At 45.0% G+C, this 21354-nt stretch overlaps 1 protein-coding gene across 2 annotated transcripts in view; it reads right to left on the bottom strand.

The window, feature by feature from the left end:
* Positions 1–17756: 17756 nt before the first annotated feature.
* Positions 17757–21354, bottom strand: part of SAMD4B (sterile alpha motif domain containing 4B) — a 29338-nt gene continuing 25740 nt past the window's right edge. For both annotated transcript variants that reach the window (XM_040442835.1, XM_040442836.1), the window contains exons 10-13: positions 20948–21146; positions 20744–20867; positions 19190–19273; positions 17757–18857 (exon numbers count right to left, since the gene is read on the bottom strand). In XM_040442835.1, coding sequence (XP_040298769.1) covers positions 18829–18857; positions 19190–19273; positions 20744–20867; positions 20948–21146 — 436 coding nt within the window. In that variant the 3' untranslated portion in view covers positions 17757–18828. The remainder of the gene's footprint in view (positions 18858–19189; positions 19274–20743; positions 20868–20947; positions 21147–21354) is intronic.

The following is a 21354-nucleotide window of genomic DNA, read 5'->3' as shown; positions in this document are numbered from 1 at the left end:
GAACTCTCTCCAGAGCATTCGTCTGTAGGAACTCCTGAAGAAGAGGCATGATTCTTGGATCCTCTGTGTTGTTTAACAGGAACCTTTCCCTTGGAAGATGAATGAACTCGAGTGAATAACCGTTCTTGATGATATTCCGAACCCAGTTGTCTGAAGTGACACTCTCCCATTTCAAATAAAAGCTTCTTAACCTTGCGCCTACAGTGAGGGCAGGCTTGACGTCAGAACTTTGAATTGGAGGCAGGGGCTTCAGAGGGTTCTTCTTTCCCTTGTCCTGGTAGCGGGGGCGAAACTTCCTCCCTTGCTCCTGTCTATTACGACCCTGAAAGGAAGATCTTCCCCTCTGCGTACGAAATCTGGTAGACCTGGGCCTGAAAGTTTGCGGAAAAGCTAAAGTCTTCTCCTTTTTATTTTCTTCCAGGATCTTATCCAACTGGGATCCTATTAATTTTCCCGGTTCAAATGGGAGAGCGCAAAAGTTGGATTTAGAGGAAGAGTCTCCCGTCCAAGGATTTAACCAGATCGATCTTCTTGTGGAATTCACTAAAGCCATGTTCTTGGCTGAGATCTTTATGACATCAAGCGGAAAATCACAAAGGAATTCCGCAGCCGTCTTAAGAGTCGATACTTGATCCAGCAGTTCATGCCTTGGTACCCCCTCTTGGATGTCTCTGGTTAGTTCGCTGAGCCAGACTCTTAACGCTCTTGCCACAGGCACTGAGGACATAGCTGCCTTCTGCAGAGAAGCCAGGTTGCAATGAGATCTCTTTAGGAAGGTGTCAGCTTTCCGATCCATAGGATCTTTTTAACAGAGACGAATCGTCTGATGGAAAAAAAGATCTTTTGGACAGACGTGCAATGGCTGGGTCAACTTTAGATGGTAATTCCCATTCCTCTGATGCAGCCGGGTCTAACTTGTATAGAGACTTGAAGCGAGGTCCTAAGTCCAGGCGTTTATCGGGCCTTTTCCATTCCCTTTCCATGATGGTTTTTAAAACCGGATGCGCAGGGAGAACTCTGGATTTCTTCTTAGGGAAGTAATACAGGTTACCCTTATCCTGTACCAAATCTTCTTCCTCATTAGTTTCCAGACAACGCTTTACGCGTCTGACGAGCTTTTCTGCTGAATCCTTTTTCAATAGGAAAAATTCTTCACTACCTGTATCTGAATCCGAAGATAGGTCAGATTGAGAGACAATAGCTGATGATTGAGACATGTCATCTGAATGATGATGATGATGATGGCTTTTTTCCTTTTTGCTGCCAGAAGTAGAAGCCAAATTCTGCATATTTTCTCTGAACCAGGAAAAAAATTTATTTGCTTCTTCTGCTAACGGGTCCTGTGGGGTACAATCCATACAGATATTGGATGTCGCTTCTGGTGATAAGGGCTGTAGACAAGTGATGCATAGCTTAGATCTTGCGGGCTGCGGAACAGGCGTGCGTAACTTCTCTGCACAGAGATCACAGATGTCATCATGTAAATCATCTGGAAGCGGCAATCTACAACCTGCACAAACACGTGGCTTTATCTTTTTATGGCTCTTCCGGCTCGACATCTAAAAAAAAATGAATTTATTAGATGCACATCTATAATGCATAAGGGAGGCAGACAGGGCAGCAACACCTTAATAATACCTTTAGAGACTCAGAACTCAGCTGCCTCGCAGAGCAGGAAAGTGCACACAGCTTCTGAGTCTCTAAATAGGAACCAAGTTTGAATTTGCCGCCCTAGACACGCCCCCAACGCCTAGACACGCCCCCAACGCCTAGACACGCCCCAACGTGATGACGTCACAGGACCAGAGGAACGAGGGCTAGGCATAAGGGGAGGTGTGTGTGCGCGCGCGCCTATACCACAGAGACCGCAGCGCATAGAAGAGGTAATTAACCCTTCTTGAACTCACCCGGAGTGTTCATACATCAGACATGAGCCAGGCAACGCCGGCAGACAGCCTAATACTTACCCGGCTGTAACCGTCTGAAAACCGGGAACCAGGTCAGCCAGGCAAACGCGCTGGACACAGACCGGCGACCTACTACAGGTATTACCAGGCAAACGCACTGGTAGGCAACAGCCACCATACACTATAGTAGGTCTGGGCTAGGAACCCACTAGCCAGACCGACGGAGCCTGAACAACGCAAGGCTCAAGTCCATTCCAGGTGGGCAGCAAGGTGAGAGCAATCACCTGCTAGAGTAAGGACTAGAAAAAACACAATGGATGCAGTGCCTTGACGTCTTATATAGAGTGCCTACGGTATTGCCAATTCTGTTAATTGTTTAATTGTTAGATTTTTCTAGGTGGGCGGTCCTATGATAGAGTGACGGGGACGGGAAATATCCCTTCTGTGCTGCTGTAGGACGAAAAAGAAATATGTACATCCCTCAGATATATTGTAGTTAACCAATTAATAAACAATACCATATATAATTCATCATTATGTGATAAAAATGATTAATTGACATCAGCGCATTAATTTATGCAATAGCGGCTATCTTTATACTACATCCGGTATATCCTTGCGGGGTGATTAATAATAGTCCATATGTTCAGTATATCTTTTGTTACGTTACCACTTCCAAAGTTCATCGAGGACGGTTCAGCTACGAGGTATAGTCTCTGAGTTGCGTCCGCTAAGATCTGCGGACACAGGTCTTTCGGCGTCCCACGTGCTGGGAGATGGATAGTCCCGTAGACCGAAGTTCATAAGCCCTCTTGCTGTTAGGAAGGGGGTGAGAATAGATCCAGAACCGCCATCCCATCTGTCCTATTGGATCGTTAGTGTTGAAATCTTTAAGGACCCTCAACGGATGTCTTTAATAGATGCCGCTAATATATTCACTGTTATGAGTAACCAAACGCGTTTCGGAGTTACATACTCCTTCCTCAGTGGTTAACAGTGAACTGACGTATAGATCATTTTATAGGTAGCCCTTTGATTATGCCGCTAATATATTCACTGTTATGAGCAGTGGCGTACCTAGAGAAGTAAGGGCCCCCATAGCAAGGATCAAACCAGGCCCCCCACACAGGACAGAAGGGTTTCCCGCCTAAACCCCTTTCAAATGACCCTTGGGCCATTTTTCCACTGCCTCATTTGCTAAAAGTTGTTCCTTTTAGAGGGTAGAGTCCTGACCAAGTTTTCACCCCACAGTAGAAGAGGAGATGATCCCAACTAAGACTGGGCCCCCTCTTGCCCTGCGCCCCATAGCAGTCGCACTATGGTAGTTACGCCCCTGGTTATGAGTAACCAAACGCGTTTCGGAGTTACATACTCCTTCCTCAGTGGTTAACAGTGAACTGACGTATAGATCATTTTATAGGTAGCCCTTTGATTAGGGAAAGGTGCTTGATTGAGTCCAGGTACATACAAAAAGCTGGACTGGATCGGTACATTTATAAATATCAAATACCGCCTCTATATATAATTTACCTAAAGGGCACATAATCTCCAAAATGTTGGTACCAATATTTTTCTTTAGATATGGATAGTAATTATGAAGGAAATGTTGATACAATCTAAAAGGCTGTATCGTCTTGATTTAGTCTATAGCATATAAGTGTCCTCAGTACATTTTCCATGCGGTTTTATTATTTGGCTGCTATAATCATTAAATAATTTTTGTATATATGTTTGAGTGTGTCTGGCATAACTCTAAATATTTCCTCCATATCTCCCCTCCCTGGGAAGCCCCCATCCCTCTCATATACTGCACGAATCAAGAGTCTTCATCTGGAAAATACAAAAAGAGATGATAGAAGAGCCAATACAGTTGAACAATACAAAAAGACAATATAAAAAGCAATATACAAAATATAATACAATAGACACGTCACAAAAACTACTGTATTTAAGTGCGGATATACATTAACAAGTTCTAGACGAATTATAGACACTTGAGTTATGAATATTGTACTGTACGCATATGCGTTTTTTCTGTTGAGTATAATATTTTTATATTTGATCTATTTAGTATGGATTTATGTGTCTCTACAAAGTCAGCATCCACTTTTGCTTTATTTTATTTTTATAATAGTCTTTATATTTATGAGATTTAGCAGTAGGTAAAAAAGTGGAGGAAATATTTAGAGTTATGCCAGACACACATATATATACAGTACAGACCAAAAGTTTGGACACACCTTCTCATTCAAAGAGTTTTCTTTATTTTCATGACTATGAAGGCATCAAAACTATAAATTAACACATGTGGAATTATATACATAACAAACAAGTGTGAAACAACTGAAAATATGTCATATTCTAGGTTCTTCAAAGTAGCCACCTTTTGCTTTGATTACTGCTTTGCACACTCTTGGCATTCTCTTGATGAGCTTCAAGAGGTAGTCCCCTGAAATGGTCTTCACTTCACAGGTGTGCCCTGTCAGGTTTAATAAGTGGGATTTCTTGCCTTATAAATGGGGTTGGGACCATCAGTTACGTTGAGGAGAAGTCAGGTGGATACACAGCTGATAGTCCTACTGAATAGACTGTTAGAATTTGTATTATGGCAAGAAAAAAGCAGCTAAGTAAAGAAAAACGAGTGGCCATCATTACTTTAAGAAATGAAGGTCAGTCAGAAAAATTGGGAAAACTTTGAAAGTAAGGGCTATTTGACCATGAAGGAGAGTGATGGGGTGCTGCGCCAGATGACCTGGCCTCCACAGTCACCGGACCTGAACCCAATCGAGATGGTTTGGGGTGAGCTGGACCGCAGAGTGAAGGCAAAAGGGCCAACAAGTGCTAAGCATCTCTGGGAACTCCTACAAGACTGTTGGAAGACCATTTCAGGGGACTACCTCTTGAAGCTCATCAAGAGAATGCCAAGAGTGTGCAAAGCAGTAATCAAAGCAAAAGGTGGCTACTTTGAAGAACCTAGAATATGACATATTTTCAGTTGTTTCACACTTGTTTGTTATGTATATAATTCCACATGTGTTAATTCATAGTTTTGATGCCTTCATAGTCATGAAAATACAGAAAACTCTTTGAATAAGAAGGTGTGTCCAAACTTTTGGTCTGTACTGTATATACAAAAATATTTAATGATTATAGCAGCCAAATAATAAAACCGCACAGAAAATGTACTGAGGACACTTATATGCTATACACTAAATCAAGACGATACAGCCTTTTAGATTGTATCAACATTTCCTTCATAATTACTATCCATATCTAAAGAAAAATATTGGTACCAACATTTTGGAGATTATGTGCCCTTTAGGTAACTTATATATAGAGGCGGTATTTGATATTTATAAATGTACCGATCCAGTCCAGCTTTTTTGTATGTACCTGGACTTAATCAAGCACCTTTCCCTAATCAAAGGGCTACCTATAAAATGATATATACGTCAGTTCACTGTTAACCACTGAGGAAGGAGTATGTAACTCCGAAACGCGTTTGGTTACTCATAACAGTGAATATATTAGTGGCATCTATTAAAGACATCCGTTGAGGGTCCTTAAAGATTTTAACACTAACGATCAAATAGGACAGACGGGATGGCGGTTCTGGATCTATTCTCACCCACTTCCTAACAGCAAGAGGGCTTATGAACTTCGGTCTACGGGACTATCCATCTCCCAGCACGTGGGACGCCGAAAGACCTGTGTCCGCAGATCTTAGCGGACGCAACTCAGAGACTATACCTCGTAGCTGAACCGTCCTCGATGAACTTTGGAAGTGGTAACGTAACATAGATATACTGAACATATGGACTATTATTAATCACCCCGCAAGGATATCCCGGATGTAGTATAAAGATAGCCGCTATTGCATAAATTAATGCGCTGACGTCAATAACTTTTTAATCATTTTTATCACATAATGAGGCCTCTTATGATGAATTATATATGGTATTAATTGGTTAACCACAATATATCTGAGGGATGTACATATATTTACCCAAATAACCTCTATAATACCATCTGAGCTGGATACAAGACCCGCACTTATTACCGTATTACTGACGGTCTATTACTAATACAAACCTGGTTGCAGACTGGGTAAAAGGAGATCAGTTTTATACCACTCTTTCTGGTAAGGGCTCAGGCACACAAACGTATTTTCTTTCCGTGTCCGTTCCGTTTTTTTTTTGCGGACCGTATGCGGAACCACTCACTTCAATGGGTCAGCAAAAAAAAAACGGAAGTTACTCCGTGTGCATTCCGTTTCCGTATTTCCGTTCCGCAAAAAAATAGAACATGTCCTATTATTGTCCGCATTACGGACAAGGATAGGACTGTTCTATCAGGGGCCAGATGTTCAGTCCCGCAAAATACGTAATGCACACGGATGTCATCCGTAATTTTTGCGGTCGTGTGCATGAGCCCTAAAACGGATAATTGCAGCTATATATGCGTGCAAAATATTCATTGATAACCATCATTCACATTTCATATATTTTTAAATTCTATTATAATCATGCATCTTATATATTATTTATTATGAATTATCAGTAACCATATATATTATTATTTATGAATTTTGTGACCTATGAAATGTGCATTATGGTGATTATAAATGTGACAATCATGGTATATTGATTCTTTATTTTTTTTATATATATATGATTATTAATAGTAACAATTATGCTTTTCTAAATACCGTAATTTATGGATACTGTATATTGGGATATAATCAACTATCAATAATATCACATCTATATATCTAAACATTCTTTACATTTTTATTTTTAATAAATGAAATATATGTTTCCAAGTTTCCATGAAACACTAGATAATTGAGTGCCCTCCAGACTACTTACTGTTCATAACTAGATTTGTATAGAGGTTCAGCCATTCACTAACAGCAAGCAGGGATCTTCAAATTGGCGAAGAATTGAAACAGAAAAGGTTTGAAGACCTTTTCTCAACCCCCGAAAAACACACAACCACCAACTAGGTGATAAACGTATGACTGCTCGGGGTCTGACCACTGTATGTTGGTAGCGTGTCCTCCATTTGAATGAAGCGGTGGTCACACATGTGCAGTACCGCTCCAAGTCTATGGGATTGATGGGGACAGCTGACCCATAGGGACTGAATGGAGAAGTAGACCACAATTCTACACAGGGAACGCTGGCCCCCTGTTCTCGTGACTGATGGGGGTCCCAGTGGTGGAATCATACATCTATTTTTTTTTTTTTCCACGGCCCAACCTTCTTAAAGGGGTTCTCCAGAATTTTGATGGCCTACCTTAGCTTAGGTCATCAATATCAGACTGGTGGGGGTCCACCTCCCGGTAACCCCACCGTTCCACTGTATGAAGAGGGCACAGTGCTCAGTGAGTGCTGCAGCCTCGTCCTAGACCAGGCATCCTCAAACTGCGGCCCTCCAGCTGTTGCAAAGCTACAACTCCCTCCCAGCATGCCCGAACAGCTTACAGGTATCAGCCTACAGCAGGGCATTGTGGGAGTTGTAGTTTTACAACAGTTGGAGGATGCCTGTCCTAGACCATGTGACGTCACGTTTATCGGTCACGTGACCTATGCACCATTCAAGTGAGCTGCAATACCAAGCACAACCAATATACAATGTATGGCGCTCCAGTCTCAAAACACTGGATCAGTGGTCATGCCGGGAGTCGGACCCCTGTCAATCTCATGTTGATGACCTATCCTAAGGATAGGCCTTTAATATGAAACTCTCGGGGCACCCCTTTAAAGAAGGCAGTTCTGATGTGTAGTACCAGACACGGCCACATGGATGAGAGTGTCACCGCTTAGATTTTCCGGTGAGTGATGCTCTCTCTTTGTTCTGCTTATTGTGGGTGTCCCGAGGGTGAGACTACCACCTAGAACACATTGGTTGACCTGTGCTTGGCTGAACTGAGGATCTAACATGTGATTTGATTGACTGCAGGTCTGTCAAAGGATGAAGATTTGGCAAGGAACCAACCTTGAGTGATAGCAGAGTCTTACTAGAATGTCTCCCCCAGCAGCAATTGAGCATGAAGAGAAGGATGGAGAAGAAGATGGCTTCTACACGTGCGTTGAGAGCCATCTAATATGTCCCACCATACCAGATCTCTTGACCGCTACTGGGTTGCCGTATTACTGGGGAGACCTGAATAAGAACCAGGCAGATATCTTGTTAATGGGCCGCCCCGATGGGACATTTCTCCTCCGGAACTCGTCCCAGGATGGTTGCGCATTTGCTGTCACTTTCCGCCGACAAAGACGTACACGTCATGCCCGTGTCCAGTATCGGGGCCAACATTTCAGCTTCCACTGGGGCAGCTTCAGTTCACCTTCCATCCAATACCTGCTGGAGCATTACAGTGACCCCAGATCTTGCACGTTTTTCGAGCCACTCTTGTCCATGCCCTTGCAACGCCCCAACCCCATAAGTCTCCAAGAACTTTGCCGGGCAACCATCAATGCTGCCATCCCACACGAGAGAATTGGGCAACTTCCCATACCAAGACCTATGAAGAGTTACCTGTGGGAGTACCACTACACCGAGACATTTCCGTCAGCTGAAGAACTCTGCTAATATTGATAAGAGTCATAGGTCAAAGGAGGAGGGTTTTTTAAAAGATAGTTTCCACCAAGTAACAACACTAAGACTGGGTGGTGGCTGAATTCTGTGGTGAAACGCAAAGATGTTGGAGCTGTAAGATCTCCATCTGGACTTTTGGTCTTCTTCTAGGGCAGTGATCTCCAACATGTGACTCTCCAGCTGTTGCACAACTACAACTCTCAGCATGCCTTGCTAAACACAGGCTGCTGTTCTTCAGAAGCTGGGGAGTGGCAGGGTGAAGACTACTTCTCTGTGGTCACTTTAGATATTTGGGGTCCTAGCGCAGCAAACAGGGGTGCACCACCACTGAGGCCAGGGGCTGGAGGACAGGGGTTAGGTTAATAAATTGGCATTGGGGAGGGAGGGTGCCATTTCAGTTTTCGCCTTAGGCAGCAGAAAGACTAGGTGCACCCCTGGCAGCTAATATCTGCCGCACAACATGCGATCTCATAGTTTATGGCCTACTTCTTAGAAAACATAATGGGGGAGATTATCAAAACTGGTATGAAGTAGAACCCATAGCAACAAATCAGATTTCATCTTACATTTTTCAAAGGAGCTCAGGAAACTAAAAGGTGGACTCTGATTGGTTGCTATGGGCAACTAAGCCAGTTTAACTTTGCACCAGTTTTGATAAATCTCCCCCAAAGTATTTAAAAAATAAATAAATGAAGGGTTGTTCCTGTTTTAAATGGGTTAATATATACAGTGCTGCCCATAATTATTCATACCCCTGGCAAATTTTTACTTAAAGTTGCTTTTATTCAACTAGCAAGTAATTTTTTGAAGGGAAATGACATAGGTGTCTCCTAAAAGATAATAAGACGATGTACAAGAGGCATTATTGTGGGGGAAAAAAAACATTTCTCAGCTTTTATTTACATTTAAGTAAAAAGTGTCCAGTCCAAAATTATTCATACCCTTCTCAATAATCAATAGAAAAGCCTTTATTGGCTATTACAGCAATCAAACGCTTCCTATAATTGCAGACCAGCTTCTTTCAGGTCTCCACAGGTATTTTTGCCCATTCATCTTTAGCAATGAGCTCCAAATCTTTCAGGTTGGAGGGTCTTCTTGCCATCACCCTGATCTTTAGCTCCCTCCACAGATTCTCAATTGGATTCAAGTCTGGACTCTGGCTGGGCCACTCCAAAACGTTAATGTTGTTGTCTGCTAACCATTTCTTCACCACTGTTGTTGTGTGTTTTGGGTCATTGTCATGCTGAAATGTCCACTGGTGCCCAAGGCCAAGTTTCTCTGCAGACTGCCTGATGTTGTCGTTGAGAAATCCTCATGTATTTCTCTTTTTTCATGGTGCCGTTTACTGTGATTAGGTTCCCTGGTCTATTGGCTGAAAAACACCCCCAAAGCATTAGGTTCCCACCACCATGTTTGACAGTGGGGATGGTGTTCTTTGGGTTGAAGGCTTCTCCTTTTTTACGCCAAATGAAGGAAACATCATGGTGACCAAACTATTCAATTTTCGTTTCATCTGACCATAACACAGAAGACCAGAAGTCGTCTTCTTTGTCCAGATGAGCTTTTGCAAGGGCCAAGTGAGCTTTTGTGTGCCTTATCTGGAGAAGTGGAACCCAGCAGTGTGCAGTGTCCGTTGGATTGTCTGCCTTGAGACATTGCCACCAGCAGAGCCCAGATTCACCAGGATGGCCTTGGTGGTGATCTTTGGATTCTTTGTCACCTCTCTAACTATCCTCCTGGCAGCACAGGTGTCACTTTTGGCTTCCTACCACGTCCTCTGAGATTTTCCACAGTGCGAAACATCTTGTATTTTTTGTTCAAATGTAAATAAAAGCTGAGAAATGTTTTTTTTTTCCACAATAATGCCTCTTGTACATCGTCTTATTATCTTTTGGGAGACACCTATGTCATTTCCCATCCAAAATTTTTTTTGCTGGTTGAATAAAAGTAACTTTAAGTCAAAATTTGCCAGGGGTATGAATAATTATGGGCAGCACTGTGTATATATATATATATATATATATATATTTAAAAAAAATCCATATTTTTGTGAAAAAAGTAAAAAAAAAAAAAAGAAATGTATACTTACCTCATCGATTCCCCCCTCCCCTTCCTGTTCAAAATGCTCCACACTTCCTCTTCCTTCTTGACACAGGAAATGCGACTGCTCTGCCAATCACTGGCTGAGGCGGGTCACCTCTGTGGCCAGTGATTGGCTGGTTGGTTGAACTTCCTGTGTCAAGAGGGACCTAGAAGTAAAGACCGGCAGAGATCCTGTAAAGTGTTGGAACGAACGGGAAATCGGTGACATGAGTATGACTTTTATTTTATTTTTTTATTACTGACCTGACACTCCTTTAAATATGTATATTTGGGGGTGGGGGAGGGAATGGTGTTTTATACGCTGGTCTTGATGTGAAGGATGCCGGAGTAAGATGCGCTTAATTGAGGAGCGGGCCTCGTAATAAATTTGGTGCACCTTTGGTCCATCAGTGCACCGCAAACTGAAATCTATAGGATTTCCGTTATAATTTCAAATAGTAAATGTGTCAAACCGGGGATGTTCCCGCCCCTCCTGATAAGCCACACCCACAAAAAAAAAAAAGTCACTTAACTTGCATAGAAAGTTACAACCTTTTTATACTACAATTTTGGCACCCGGCTTTTCATAAATTCCCCCTTCAGTGCTTAGATGCCTCACCACTCTATGATCTCTGCTAACTGTCAGAGAATAGAAACAATTCCGATTTATATCCAAAGGCTGAAAAAAAGAAACCAGCGCAGCAATGAGGACAAGGTTTCGATTCACTGACATCGAGCACAGGTCTTGAAAAACGGCGAAGAATTGGAACTTTTTGATGCTCTGACCTTTATTTCCATGGAACTAAAACAACTGTTGCTGACTGTGAAGTAAGTAATGTAGGACCAGATTCCGGCCGTTCCTGAGCTCCAGACGCCACGCCGTGATGCAGACATGACGGCCATTAATAAAACGCTTTCATTACTGAGCAATGTAGTCACACCGGTTCCTGCATTTACTAACGCAACGTGACAGATGTGAATAGAACATTCTGACATCCTGGCATCAGGAGGACGTGTGGTCCATCTTGGCAGCGCCTCAACCCTACACACAAACATTTCTGTTCTTCCAGGACTCCCCGGTAGTTGGGCGCGCCCTGGTACACACGTGTCGGAGCACGCGCCCACATGATATCACGCCTCCCATGTACTGTACCTGTGCAGCTATTATGTAACATCCTTCTCGGCCGCAGACTGGAAGATTTACACCTTGTACTCGCTGGGAACATTGGCGTAAACTGACTGTTCCCGGAGTAAATTATAGCCTTGTCTTCAGCCTTGTCCCAGGAAATTGTAGCTCATTACATACCAGATGTTCAATCCTGGAAATTATATTAATGACCTGTCATCAAGCTTACTAGGCCATCAGTATCAGGTCGGTGGTGGCCTGCCAGCACAGCGCCGTACATTGTATAGTGGCCGTGCTTAGTATTGCAGCTCAGTCTCAATAATTGGATTGAGCTGCAGAAAGGCCACGTCACAGACTGAGGGGGGAGGGGAGAATAAGTCATCAATATTTAAAGGGGGCTGTGTCATCATGAAGTGTTATTTTTATTTAATTCAGCCTGAAAAACTAATTACTATAGCAACTTATGCTCCAGTTGTGAGATAGTCTCTTTACCTCATTATAATGGCGCCACCCAGTGTTTAACTTGTGTAGTAATGTGTATGAGTATGGTCGCACACGCTCAGTTCCATTGATCCACTGCCACTAGCCCAATCTACTGTTAGAAGCTGTGCCAATTACAGGGAGAAAGCTGCAGCAGAAAGGTCTTGCCCCTGGGATGTCATAGGGAGAGAACTGCAGCAGTAAGACACACACACCCTGAGACGTGATAGGTAGACCGCTGCAGCAGAAAGGACACACACCCTGAGACGTGGCAGGGAGACAGCTGCAGCAGAAAGGACACACCCCCTGAGACGTGGCAGGGAGACAGCTGCAGCAGAAAGGACACACCCCCTGAGACGTGGCAGGGAGACAGCTGCAGCAGAAAGGTCTTGCCCCTGAGATGTCCTAGGGAGAGAACGGCAGCAGTAAGGACACACACCCTTACCTGTGACAGGGAGAGAGCTGCAGCAGAAAGGACATGCCTACTGAGCTGCCAGCTTGAAATCAATCTTGCAGAGAAATTGAAGCAATGAATAAAGAGATCTCTGGATCCTGGTTCTAGCTTTGCTAGAGATTGCCATGTACTATATGAGGTCTGTCATTTTTACAGCAATTACTGCACAACCCCTTTGAAAGGGAACCTGTCACCGGGATTTTGTGTATAGAGCTGAGGACATGGGTTGCTAGATCACCGCTAGAACATCCGCAATATCCAGTCCCCATAGCTCTGTGTGCTTTTATTGTGTAAAAAAAAACATTTGATCCATATGCAAATGACCTGATATGTGTCCTGTCTCCGGAGAGGAGTCCAGCATGAAGGAGCCCAGCACCGCCCCGAATCCTCAGAATCTCCTTCTGATGTCAGACACCCAGAGTGCAGTAATCTCGCGATGCGCGAGCTAGCGCATGCGCAGTGTCCTCAGTGTTCCTTCCCTGTGTTGGCATCAGCCTCAGGGAAGGAACTGCGCATGCGCTAGCTCACGCATCGCAAGATTACGGCGCTCTGGCTGTCTGACGTCAGGGAGCAAGGAGGAGATTCTGAGGATGCGGGGCGGTGCTCCTTCACGTTGGACTCATCTCCGGGGACAGGACACCTATCAGGGTAATTTGCACATGGATCAAATCGTTTTTTTCCCACAATAAAAGCACACAGAGCTATGGGGACTGGATATTGCGGATGTCCTAGCGACCACCTAGCAACCCATGTCCTCAGGTCTATACATCAAATCCCGGTGACAGGTTCCCTTTAAGGGCAAGAAAACCCATTTAACCAAAGCAGCTACACAATGTTTGGAGGACCCGTCCCATCTATACACAGACCACTCCATGGGAACATGGCAACCCTCCACTGGACTCTAAGTGCATGAAGGTATTTTCCCTCTGCTTCTCCATACTAAGGGCTCATGCACACGGCTGTTGGTCGGCTGCTCCGTGCATTCAACTTGAATGGGTCCGTGATCAGTCCACACCGCAAAAGTATAGAACATGTTCAAGTGAATGGGTCTGCATCCGTGATGCGGTGTGCACACTGCGGGGCATGAGCCCTAAAGAAGCGGCAGTGGCTTCCTTTCATCCCTAAGGGTGAGGCCACACAGCGCAGTTTTACGGTGGGTCGACCTGGTATCTGCTAGAATACTGCAGCAGCAAAATCCCAACCAAATGGAGCAGTAATCAACAGTGGCGTCTCTAGCTTTCAAATTTTGGGGGGGCACACTGGGGGCCAGGACAAAAGTAGGGGGGCAGCTATAACAACGATACATTTACACAAGTATGCTTAGAAATGCTGCGATACTTTACCCAATACCTAAAACCGCAATGGGGAAGAAAAACCCCAATCACTCAGATTTCAACATGTCCTAGCTGCCTGGGGATCTGTGGATGACACATACCGTTTATAACATCTTATGCTAGGTGTCATCCACAGATCCACCCCATATCAGTGTCATACCGGGATCCCTCTCCCTATAAGGCCCCATTCACACATCCGAAATTTGCATAACGGAATTGCAGACCCATTCATTTCTATAGGGCAGCACGACGTTCCCGCACATTGCCGCTGTTACGGACGTCTGAATGGAGCCTAACAGTGTCATCCAGAGTGGCACAGATCCCCCCCTATAACAGTGTCTTCTCTAAACGGACACTGTAATCATCCAGGCTGCACTGACATTAACTTTAAAGGGGTTCTGCACTTCATTTAACTGGCGGTAAACAGTGAGAAGGCCGCGGCGCTACTGGAGCGCCGGTGCCTTCTCAAGCAGCTGATCGGCGGGGGTCCCGGGTGTCTGACCCGGGACCCCCACCGAACAGAAGCTGATGATCTATCCAGAGTATAGATCATCAGTTAAATTAAAGTGCAGTTCCCCTTTAACTTTTAAATCAGGAAGATTCAGGGGCAGCGGCCAGCCAGCTCTCCTCTCAGACTCAGTCAGAGTCAGATCTAATCTCTCTAGTTAGAATACAAAGAGACTTAGTCAGTCCACTCAGTCACTACTTGTAAGTTGTACCTTATTATTATTAAGTTAACCTGCTACACCGTCACCACTAGGTCAGGCTCAGTCCAGTCTGTTCGGTATCGGTAGGGTAGGGCCACGCCACACACTGTCTGTCTCAGTCTCTAGTCTGGGCCTGGCTGGCTTAAAGGGCTTCTGTCACCCCACTAAAGTCATATTTTTTTTTTTGGGCAACTTAAATTCCTTATACTGCGATATATCAATATATAATGCTCTTACTCATTTTGGTTGGGCAGTTATTATAAAAGTCAGTTTTTTTAAGTATGTAAATGAGCTCTCTACCAGCAAGTAGGGCGGTTACTTGCTGGTAGCAGCCGCATCCTCCTCTCATAAAGGCGCCCCCTCCTCATGTTGATTGACAGGGCCAGCGAACGCGCTCATCCTCTGGCTGGCCCTGTCTGCGTTCAAAATCTGGCGCCTGCGCAGTACCTGTCTTCAGTCGGCGCAGGCGCCAGATTTTGAACGCAGACAGGGCCAGCCAGAGGATGAGCGCGTTCGCTGGCCCTGTCAATCAACATGAGGAGGGGGCGCCCTACTTGCTGGTAGAGAGCTCATTTACATATTATAAAAGTCTGTTTTTTTGAAGAAACTGCCCAACCAAAATGAGTAAGAGCATTATATATTGATATATCGCAGTATAAGGAATTTAAGTTGCCCAAAAATAAATAAATCTGACTTTAGTGGGGTGACAGAAGCCCTTTAAGCAGCTGCTGCCAGTAGTTGAATGAATCAGAATCAGCTAGTCTCTACTAGCGGCGTGTTGATTTATGCACAGCACTGCCACTGAGTCTGACTCAACTGGTCAGGTCCTGGGGCTGGGGACCCGGCGCGTCGGGTGGAGACTAGAGAGTGAGACCGCAACGGCACCGAGTCCGAGACTCAGTCAGATTAGATCCTCAGATGTGAAGATGTCCGGTAGGGCTGCCTAGTGCCCACGCAGTGCGCAGCACAGACCAACTAGTACCAAAATGAATGGGGGACATTTTAGTTGGGGGCACAGCTTGATGTAGGGGGGGCCGTGGCCCCCTCTGGAAGGAACACTCCAGGTTTTGCGGCGTTGTAAAGGCTGAAATCAGGGGGATAACATGACAAGCTGCATGTGATTGTCTAAATGCAGCATATCCCCCAGGTACACGGTGTGGGGAGGGCACCCGTTCCTGTGCCATGTCATTACCATCCTATCAGTATTCTCCAGGCTCTCACCTTTTTCTCCAGTAGATAACAGACCCGCAATGAGCAAATCGTTCTGCCCTGTGCAATTATATAATTGTATGTGACGATGCTCCGTTACAAAATACACTAATGGGCTCTTCCCTGCAGCCGACTTCTAATCAGAAGAACCTCTTCCTCGGCGACATTAACCTCAATGGTTAAGTGCGGCAGAGCACCGCCAGTCTCCACACTCCTACCGTTTACTGTCACACTGATGTCATCGTGTCCAGGTCTGAGGAGTCCTAAACGAGGCACCGCTGCTAATGACTCGTCTGCCGGATCACTGCATCTGAGGCTTTGTAATCTAACAACTACAGAGGGAAAAAAAAAGCCGACTGCACCCGTCAGCTTCTGACTATGAAGTAACCTGTGTACGGTATTTATATCACCGCCATTGGGGCTCAGCTTTCCCAGACCTTACTCTAGACTTCTGCGATACACAGGGCACAGGGATACGCTGTAGACTATTGTCATTTTATTGATCTGATTTTACGGATTAAAACACGCGTTTCAAAGTAATTTTTTAAGGCTACTTTCACACTTGCGGCAGAGTGATCTGGCAATCTGCATAGAAACGGAGAGCATTTGTAGACGGATCCGGATCACAAATGCATTGCAAGAACAGATCCGTCTCTCCATTTGTCATGCGGACAAACTGATCCGTTTCTATTTTTTTTTCCACATTTTTACCGGTCTGCGCATGGACTATCTGTATTGTTAATGCCGGATCATACATTTCAATGTAAATTAATGCCAGATCCGGAATTCTGGAAGGAGAGAATACTGCATCATGCTGCTGTATTTCCTCCGTCCAAAACGCCGTTCAGTGACTCAACTGAAGACATCCTGAACGGATTTCTCTCCCTTCAGAATGCACGGGGATGAAACTGATCAGTTCTTTTCCGGTATAGAGCCCCTAGGATGGAACTCAGTGCCGGAAAAGAAAACCGCTAGTGTGAAAGTGCCCCAAGACGGTTTTTGGCCGCGTGCCCTCTACAAATAAACCAAATTCTACCATGCGGCCTAAGAACGTGAAAGCCTCCCTGGAGACCCGCTTATTACATTCTGTATTCACGTCCCGATACTCATTTTGAAATGTGCTGGCTAGTGCTGAAGAAGAAGAAGAAGAAGAAGAAGAACACTGCTCTGAATGTGACTAGAGAGAAAAACATAGGGGCACATTTATTAAGACCAAGGCTTTAGACGCCGGTCTTAATAAGGCCCTATAGCTGGCGATGGATCTCCAAAGTTATGGGGACTGACTCCCTAGTCGGTGTAGGAAATACAAGGGCAGGGCCGGAAGCTCCATCCACTGAGTGGGGACTGTGCCAGGGTACTGCAGCTCAGCCCCAAATGCTATAAAAGGTATATTAACAAATTAAAGGGGTATTCCAGCATTCGGACAAGAAAGTAGACAGCAGGGTCATTACGCACACAGAGCTACAGTACAAAACTACATCCTAAAAGAGTAGACATACCTTTCTTGTCATCCTGCTGCTCCTCTTACCCCTGATCAAGCCAGTCTAGCTGGCGAAACATGTTGGGGGGCAGTCGTTAGATTTTAGGTGTCAATCTGATGTTAGTTACTTGATAATCTGGTTATACGGGTTGTGCACGCCGTCTATCCCTAGCGGCACAATCCAAGAATACGCATCTAGGCTTGCTATTTTTAATCTTTCACTATCACTACTTTTTAATGAATTGTATAATAAAGGTTTAATTTTAATTTATTCTAATATGTTTGGGCACAGTAGCCTGCGGAGTGTGTTAACAGGTGGAGGACCCACGGCAGCATACACCAAGCGATCAGACACGGACGGCACGCAGCGGCAGTATTTTTAGATTTTCTTTTAATAATTTGTACTCATGGTTACCAGCCATAGTCATAACAAAAGTTATCCATAATAAAATGTATCTAAAATAACAATTTTGTCTTCTATCAGAAAAGGAGCCGTGTTTCTATGTTAGAAATAAATAGTTAGCGCTATTCTGAAAATACTTTGGAGAAGGTGGCCACAGGCAGTCTTGGCAGCGTTGCCCAGCTTTTTACCTCCACGCTCCGCGTGTGGCATGGGGGCCGGCTTCAAGTCCACCGCTACAGGAGGAGGGAGGCGATGTGGATCAGATAAGACGGGCGTTCGCAAAGGATTATTCGTAAAAGGTGTGAGCTGCGGACCCGGGAGGATAACAGTAGGTTGTGTCGTTTGTTAATAAAAAGGGGGTAGACGTCTAACCTCCCCCCCCCCCCCCCCCTTGTTCTTCGAATGTCATGCTCTGAGCATAGCCGGACTGTCCTTAAGGCGAACACGACCGCTGCGGTGTCCCCCCGCCCCCCGCCTGATCGGCTGCACAGAGCAGCATCCTGTCTGACAGGTGCCAGTCCTTGTAGTGGGAACATTTACTGTTCCTTAGCTTAGTGTGTTTGCCTGGCAGAGGTTCCTTCCCTGGAGCTCCTGGCTCCAAAACGGATTAGCAAGCCTCGCCTGCCCAGCTTTTGCATGCCTTGGCAAAGTCATGCTCCTTCTTTCTCCCCGCAACCAAGCTCTCTGCCACTGGGACCCTTCCAAGTGCATGGCGGGTGTAAGTGTGTGCACCAGTAAAGACTCTTCATTAAGCTCCCCTCCCCCCCGCCCCCCCCAATGTTACCACGTCATGGTAATCATGTCTAGACAGAAAAAGCTCCTTCCTCATCACGAACGCTTAGCGGTGCTGTGTGTGTGTTTGGATATTAAACCAAAGTTAAAAAGTTACAATAGCGGAAACGAGTATTAGAACGCAGTGGGTGGATGATGTAGTGATGGCCTCAGGGCGTATCGTGGGAAAGCTTCGTCACTTCCCTGGCCGAGGACAGGGAAAGGTATCGGATAAGCAATCCCTCGTAGAGAAGGGTTCAATGAGCACCTCGTCAGATTGTCGATGTCTTGTCTGTACCCTCTGTGAGAAAGGAGAAGGAAGTTTATTAAACTAATTCATCTAAATGCGCCCACCATTTCCCAGAAAGCTCTTCCCCTCTGAGAGCAGAAGTCAGAGGGGTCACCAAATAAGACCACCTTGCAATCAATTAGACCAGTGGTCTCCAACCTGCTCCAAGGAGCAGCCATGGCATGCTGAGGGTTTTGGTGGAAAATCTAAGGTTGAAGACCACTGCTTTACGTTGTGGAAACAAGAGCAGCCCCCAAGTGCAAAGAGCTTTGGGAAAAGGGTGAGGCCGACTATAGTAATGTCAGATACAATGGTTCTGTGTCTCGTGCCTGATGCGGTCTTACCCTCCAGCGCATGCTCCGTCATACTCAGGCATAAAGACTCCAGCCGGGGATTAATCTCCAGATCCGCCCCAGGAACCTGGCAATCTACGAAGAATGAGATGCCATTAAAAATGGAGTTCACGGACAAAGCTTACACTACATTGAAAAGGGTTTAATGTCTGTTCAGCAATTAATTTACTACTTGTTAGCCCCATAATGACCAGGCCTATTTAGGCTCTAATCATCCACTAAATTTATTTTTCTCTCTGCATTATTATAATTTTTTTTTTTCTAAACTGAAGTGGCTGTATAAGGTCTTGTTTTATGCAGAAGAAATTGTATTTTTTGCATTTGGGGTGGGTTACATCTAAATTACTTGTGTAATCTGTATACATTTCTTCACTGCACTAATACAGGTAAAAACGCATCTCATTAACCAATAAGGCTAGTTCCACGCCTCCAGTAAAGCTATCCGGCAGGCTGTTCCGTAGTTCCCCGGATCTGGCCTAGCCGAATACGGTCGTTCACTGCCAGACCCCATTGACTATAATGGAATCCAGTGTGAATCCAGCCAGTTGGCACGCACCAGTTCTTGTCTGCCTGGCGCTCATGCCGGAGAGGGGCCAGATCTCATTACAGGAAGAAGGGTCTGGCAGTGAACGGCTAGGCCAATAGCTTTACCGCAGGCGTGTAGTTCTTTTTTTGTCTGAATGTAATAATGGACTTTATACTTAATCACATTTTTGTAATTTTTTCCGGGTGAATTTTTTTTCCCTTTATTACATGTTAATCCTATTAAAGGAAACCTGTCACCGGGATTTTGTCTATAGAGCTGAGGACATGGGTTGCTAGATCACCGCTAGCACATCCGCAATACCCAGTCCCCAGAGCGCTGTGTGCTTTTATTGTGTCAAAAAACCAATTTGATACATATGCAAATTAACCTGAGATGAGTCAGAGCTTGAAAATATGACTCTTCTCTGGTCACACAAGTAAGATATGACTCTTTTATGTTAATTTGCATATGTATCAAATCGGCTTTTTTTTACACAATAAAAGCACACAGAGCTATGGGGACTGGATATTGCGGATGTGCTAGCGGTGATCTAGCAACCCATGTCCTCAGCTCTATACACAAAATCCAGGTGACAGGTTCCCTTTAAGGGACTGCTATTTTGCACTTCTAATACTCCTGTATAATAAATTATGACCTGCGCCACCATGACATTGGAGGTCTTTAGGACACCACTTTGAGCGTCCTAACAGCAGGCTTACCAAGTGTACACACAGCCTTGGGATACTGTTTAGGTTCCCAGTACTGACTGCACAAAGGTTCCCCAATCCCCGATTGTGTCACCAGGAAATTCAGAGACCTCATTAAAAATGGGGAAGCCCTCTGACCCTTTACTGCGGCAATCAAAGGGTTAAAGAGCAGGAGCTAGACTAGGCTAGGCAGCTAAGCATCTACTCCAGGGCAGTGCTGTAGAATATAGACTCTTCATGACGTCAGTAAAAGGTGTATCCCAGTGTATCTGGTCAGTAAGAGGTCAAATCAGAGATCCCTCAATAACTTACCAGGAGGAAACTTGAGGATACTCTGTGGCGAAGTGTGCACGGGTAACGAGTGGGTGCGCTGCACGGAGCTGTGACTCTGGCATGGCATGCTATTACTTCCTCCAGGATTGGCGAACCACAGGTTCTAGAAGAAATAAAAAGCTGCACCTTCTGATCTACTCCTGAACCCTCTTCCCACTGTGTTCACAAGTCCCAGCTCCTCACCTGTCGACCCTGGCTCCCAGTGCTTTGGCTGGTAAGTGCGTGTCTTGGAGAGACGCCCCCAATTGACCCAGGGCTCATGACACCAATGCGGGAAGGCGGTACAGCCCTTGGGGGCATCTGAAATGGGCGCTGCCCTCTTCGAACTAATGATGGCCCCACAGATCCAGCTATGGGGAGGGAATTTGAAGCAAATGCCCAGCTGTAAAGAGAAGAACATTGGTAATTAGAGGACACACAGCTACTTCAATGACAAATCTTTTGGCATATATCGTACCCTCAGAAACCTATGGGGACACCTGCAGTATAGGTATGTGGTATACAGATGAATACAACACACATGGTGACGACAGAGCCGGAGGTTCAGCGTAGGCTTAAAGGCTTGTCTAGTCACCAATTGCGGGGGGCCA

Source organism: Bufo bufo, chromosome 8 (assembly GCF_905171765.1).
Source record: "Bufo bufo chromosome 8, aBufBuf1.1, whole genome shotgun sequence".
NCBI classification, from domain to species: domain Eukaryota; kingdom Metazoa; phylum Chordata; class Amphibia; order Anura; family Bufonidae; genus Bufo; species Bufo bufo.
This window is presented reverse-complemented; position numbering and strand designations above follow the sequence as displayed.